At 64.1% G+C, this 4,155-nt stretch overlaps 1 protein-coding gene across 1 annotated transcript in view; it reads right to left on the reverse strand.

The window, feature by feature from the left end:
* The window catches only part of LOC106891948 (protein farnesyltransferase subunit beta-like), a 30,645-nt gene that overhangs the window by 1,202 nt on the left and 25,288 nt on the right, over positions 1 to 4,155 (reverse strand). The window contains exons 6-12 of the mRNA XM_014948779.1: positions 2,102 to 2,248; positions 1,880 to 1,963; positions 1,571 to 1,657; positions 1,345 to 1,474; positions 1,102 to 1,234; positions 277 to 388; positions 46 to 160 (exon numbers count right to left, since the gene is read on the reverse strand). Coding sequence (XP_014804265.1) covers positions 46 to 160; positions 277 to 388; positions 1,102 to 1,234; positions 1,345 to 1,474; positions 1,571 to 1,657; positions 1,880 to 1,963; positions 2,102 to 2,248 — 808 coding nt within the window. The remainder of the gene's footprint in view (positions 1 to 45; positions 161 to 276; positions 389 to 1,101; positions 1,235 to 1,344; positions 1,475 to 1,570; positions 1,658 to 1,879; positions 1,964 to 2,101; positions 2,249 to 4,155) is intronic.

Here is a 4,155-nt window from a genome sequence, read left to right on the forward strand (position 1 = left end):
GGGGGGGGGGGCAAGTAGTGCCCACGGCTTTGCCCCAGCACTTACCAGCCGATTTTCGGGGACCCCCAGGACCACCTCCTGGTGGAGGTCACCGCTACCGAAGTGCTGGGCGATGGCCAACCCGCTCAGGCAGTAGCACGTGTGGTAGAAATCCCGGGATCTTTCACGGGGGGAGAGAAAAAAAAATAGAAATTGGGGTGCTGATCAGGGAGGGGGGGGGTGTCTGGGCCACTGGGCCCCCTCCCCACCTCGTGGCATCCCAGGTTTGATACTCACTTGCCCGGCTTGTCCAGCAGCCCCCCGGCTGGGCACTGGCAGCAGAGGAGGATGTATTCCTGCAGCGCCAGCTGGTCAAACATCCAGCGTCTCATGCTGAGAGATGTGTCACCTTGAGGGGGGGAAAAAGGGGGGTGAAATACCCTGCAGGTCCCAGGAAGGTGACACCACCCCCCCATCTTGGGAACCCATCAAGACGTCTGGTCTCACTGCCAAAAATCCCCTGGGAAAGCATGAATTGCCCCCCAGGATTCAGCAGCCCCCCCCAGAAGAGGGATAAGGGGATGCCCAAGACACCCAAGTTACTCTCTGCTTTGTTTTCTCCTGTTTTGGGGGGGCAGAAGAAGCTGGGACCCCCCCCAAAGTGGCCAACTCACCCCTGGCATGGAGGGCACAGTGGGGCAGGAGCCCAGGTTGCCCAAAGCATGAACTTCCCCCAAGAAGAGGGACATGGGGATGCCCAAGACACCCAAGTTACTCTCTATCCCCTGGGAAAGCATGAATTGCCCCCCAGGATTCAGCAGCCCCCCCCAGAAGAGGGATAAGGGGATGCCCAAGACACCCAAGTTACTCTCTGCTTTGTTTTCTCCTGTTTTGGGGGGGCAGAAGAAGCTGGGACCCCCCCCAAAGTGGCCAACTCACCCCTGGCATGGAGGGCACAGTGGGGCAGGAGCCCAGGTTGCCCAAAGCATGAACTTCCCCCAAGAAGAGGGACATGGGGATGCCCAAGACACCCAAGTTACTCTCTGCTTTGTTCCCTCCCGTTTTGGGGGGGGCAGAGGAAGCCAGGAGACCCCCCCCTTCCCCCCCAAGTTGCCAACTCACCCCTGGCATGGAGGGCACGGTGGAGCAGGGGCAGGAGCCCAGCTTGCCAGAAGGAGTAGCACCCGTCCACCAGCTTGTTGCAGCGACCCTGGAAGCCACCCTCGAAGCGCATCTGCCGGCCCGTCACCCAGCGCTGCGGGGACAGGGGAGGGGGACAGAGAGGAAGGGGGTGACCCCCCCAGGACGTCGAGGACACCACCAAGAGGTCAGGACCCCCCCAAGTCCTAGCGTGGTGGCACTCACCAGCAAGCTCCGGAGGTTCAGCAGATGTTCCTTGCCCAGGATGACCAAGGCGGCCATGCCGCAGAAGGTGTAACCACCGTGGGCCTCCATCCCCGGCACCCCACCGATGCCACCCTCCCAGTTCTGGCACCTGGGGGGTGAAGAAAATGGGAGGAGGGGGGTCAGGGTGGCACCAAACCCATCCCCCAACCTGTCCCCCCCCGAGGTTGGGGACACCAGCTCTCACCTGGCGATCCACTCGGCCGTCCCGGCGAAGAGCGTGGGCGAGAGGAGGTTGGTCAAGGAGGCCACCGAGGCAGCGCAGTAGGCGCTCCTGGGGGAGGTGGGGGGTGCTCAGGGCCATGGCATCAGGTCCCCATGGTGGCACCGGACCCCCACGGTGACACCGGCCCCCCACGGCACAGTAGGCACTCCTGGGGGAGGTGGTGGGTGCTCAGGGCCATGGCATCAGCCCCCCATGGTGGCACCAGACCCCCACGGTGACACCGGCCCCCCACGGTGGCACCAGACCCCCACGGTGACACCAGGAACCCACCTGACGTCCACCTCGCCACCTTCATGCATGAGGAAGGAGCCATCGGGCTGCTTCAGGGAGTGCAGGTACTCCAGCAGCTTCTTCCTGCGAGAGCCAAGGGGGCTGCTGGGGGGCCAGGGGGGGGACACACAGGCACCCTGCCTCCCCCCAGCTGGCCAGACCCCCCCCCATAACTAGCCAGAACCCCCCCCAAGCTAGCCAGACCCCCTCCCCACCCCATACCTGTCGATGATGCCGAAGGCTTCCTCGGTGCCGATGATGCAGAGCGTGTTGACGGCGGCGTAGGTGGGGGCGAGGTGGGGGTACTGCCCGGGGCCCCCCCCAAAACCACCCTTGGGGCTCTGGCAGCGGCTCAGGAACTGGCAGACACTTTGGGGGGGACACACACACACAAGGGGAAGGGACTCAGTGCTCCCCAGCACCCGCTGGGGTGATATCTCCCACCAGGAGACACCCCCCCAAATCATCCCTCCCATCCCCAGCTCCACGTGGGATGAAGTTGGGGGGGTGACCAAGCCTTTGTGGATCGTGTGTCCCCCCCCCCCGCTTCCTTCAAGGTCAAGGCCAGGGGGGGGGTTATCTCTCCCCCGTCACCAAGGCCACAAGAATGGGTGGCATTGATGGTGACGGGGAGGACAAAGCCCTGCTGTGCTCCCCCGCCAGCGCGCGGGGACAGCGGGAGGTGGCACCTCCACCATCACGTGGGTCACCCCCCTGGGGACATAGATGGGTCTTGCTGTGCAGGGTGTCCCCCCCTCTCCAAAAATCGTGGGTCTGTGGTTCCATGTCCCCCCCCCCAGCCTCAAAGTGTCACTTACTCGGAGGCGACGGAGTCGGGGACGGGCTCGTCCAGCAGCTCCAGGCTGTGCAGGATCCAGTAGCAGAGCCAGGGCCGGCTGGCGTCCAGGCACTGCGGGGGGACAGGGGGGGACACCGGGGGTGACACTGAGCAGGTAGAGACCCCTGACGGGCAGCACAACCCTCCTAACCCCCACCCCAGGGCATCCCTGCGGGGACCAGCCTCACCCCAGGGGACACCGGTGAAGGGTTGTCCCCACAAGCTGGAAGGTGGAGGGGGGACATGGTGACAACTCTGGTGGCAGCCCTGGGGTGAAGGGTGTCCCCCCCCGGTGACAACCCCGGGGCAAAGGGTTGTCCCCCCCAGCTGGAGGGCAGAGGGGGGACACGGTGACACCGGTGACAACCTCAGGGTGAAGGGTGGTTGTCCCCAAGCCAGAGGGTAGAGTGGGGACACGGTGACACCGGTGACAACTCCGATGACAATCCCAGGGTGAAAGGCTGTCCCCCCAAACCCAGAAGGCAGAGGAGGGACACAGTGACACTGGTGACAACCCCAAGGCGAAGGGTTGTCCCCCCAACCCAGAGGGCAGAGAAGGGACATGGTGGCACTGGTGACAACCCCAGGGTGAAGGGTGGTTGTCCCCAAGCCAGAGGGTAGAGTGGGGACACGGTGACACCGGTGACAACCCCAGGGTGAAGGGTGGTTGTCCCCAGCCTGGAGGGCAGAGAAGGGACACAGTGACACTGGTGACAACCCTGGTGGCAACCCTGGGGCGAAAGGTTGTCCCCCCAAACCCAGAGGGCAGAGGAGGGACACAGTGACACCCCCGGGGCAAAGGGTTGTCCCCCCCAACAGAGGAGGGACACAGTGACACCAATGGCACCGGTGACAACCCTAGTGGCAGTCCTGGGGCAAAGGGTTGTCCCTCATGGTGGCAACCCCGGGGCAAAGGGTTGTCCCCCCCAAAGTGGGAGGGCAACGAAGGGACACGGTGACACCGGTGACACCCCCGGGGTGAAGGGTGGTTGTCCCCAAGCCGGAGGGCAAAGAAGGGACACGGTGACACCGGTGACATCCCCAAGGTGAGGGGTGGTTGTCCCCAACCGAGAGGGCAGAGGGGGGGACACACGGTGGCCCCGGTACCTCGTAGGCCGAGGAGAGCTGCCGCAAACCCCTCTTCAGGTAATGGAAGTGCTTCTCCCGCTGCAGGACAAACCTGGAGGAGAGGGAGGGACAGAGGGACCCGCTCAGGAGGGGACAAAAGCCACCACCCCCCCGGGATTTAGTTATTTCATGGAGTTTTTTTGGAGAGTTTTGGGGAATTAATTCCATCCCCCCCCATCCCAGGGCGCTTACTGGGAGGCGTGATGCTTGCTCCTGTAGGCGTCGAAGATCTCCTGCACGATGTCCTCCCCCCTGGTCTGCCGGGGGGGGGACACACACCGTGGGGGGGACACACACACCGGGGACACAC

This window comes from Calidris pugnax, unplaced genomic scaffold, assembly GCF_001431845.1.
Source record: "Calidris pugnax isolate Ruff unplaced genomic scaffold, ASM143184v1 scaffold107, whole genome shotgun sequence".
Taxonomy (NCBI): Eukaryota; Metazoa; Chordata; class Aves; order Charadriiformes; family Scolopacidae; genus Calidris; species Calidris pugnax.